Source organism: Buceros rhinoceros, unplaced genomic scaffold (genome assembly GCF_000710305.1).
Source record: "Buceros rhinoceros silvestris isolate BGI_N320 unplaced genomic scaffold, ASM71030v1 scaffold11121, whole genome shotgun sequence".
NCBI classification, from domain to species: domain Eukaryota; kingdom Metazoa; phylum Chordata; class Aves; order Bucerotiformes; family Bucerotidae; genus Buceros; species Buceros rhinoceros.
Genome location: NW_010394894.1, coordinates 38,283 through 38,726, shown reverse-complemented (window position 1 = coordinate 38,726; position 444 = coordinate 38,283). Strand labels below are relative to the sequence as shown.

Sequence of the window (444 nt, the reverse complement as noted above, 5' to 3'; positions counted from 1 at the left end):
ACAAAGAAAAGTCTTCCCAGGAGCAGCCCCCCCGCCACGGGTGGGAGCCACGCAGAGAGCTCGGAGCGCTGGACTAACAACACCAGCGACTTGTCGGATGATGCAGCCAAGCCCTTCACTCCGGATTCCAGAGCGAGCAAGTCGGAGAAGGGGGCGGCGAGGCTTCCCACCGACCGCGCAAAGGGACGGGCGAGGTGAAAAAGGCGGCCAAGAAGGGCTCTCTCCCGAAAGCCGGCGAGCCTCACCCCCCAGCCGGGGCGAGGGGCTGCGTCAGCAGGGAGGAGGAGGAGGAGGAGGAGACGCCCCGCTGCGCTCAGCCGGAGCCCAGCCCCGCGGCCAAAGTGCCTGACTCCGTAGGTAGCCCCAAAACCGCCGTGCGGTTCAAATTACCAAAGGAGAGCCGAGGGACTCGGCGGGCCCCGCCCCCCCAGCCCGCCAGCGCCC

At 68.2% G+C, this 444-nt stretch overlaps 1 protein-coding gene across 1 annotated transcript in view; it reads left to right on the top strand.

The window, feature by feature from the left end:
- JADE2 (jade family PHD finger 2) overlaps positions 1 to 444 on the top strand; it is a 72,423-nt gene that overhangs the window by 71,253 nt on the left and 726 nt on the right. Inside the window, 2 exon segments of the mRNA XM_010145374.1 lie at positions 12 to 174; positions 177 to 430. Coding sequence (XP_010143676.1) covers positions 12 to 174; positions 177 to 430 — 417 coding nt within the window.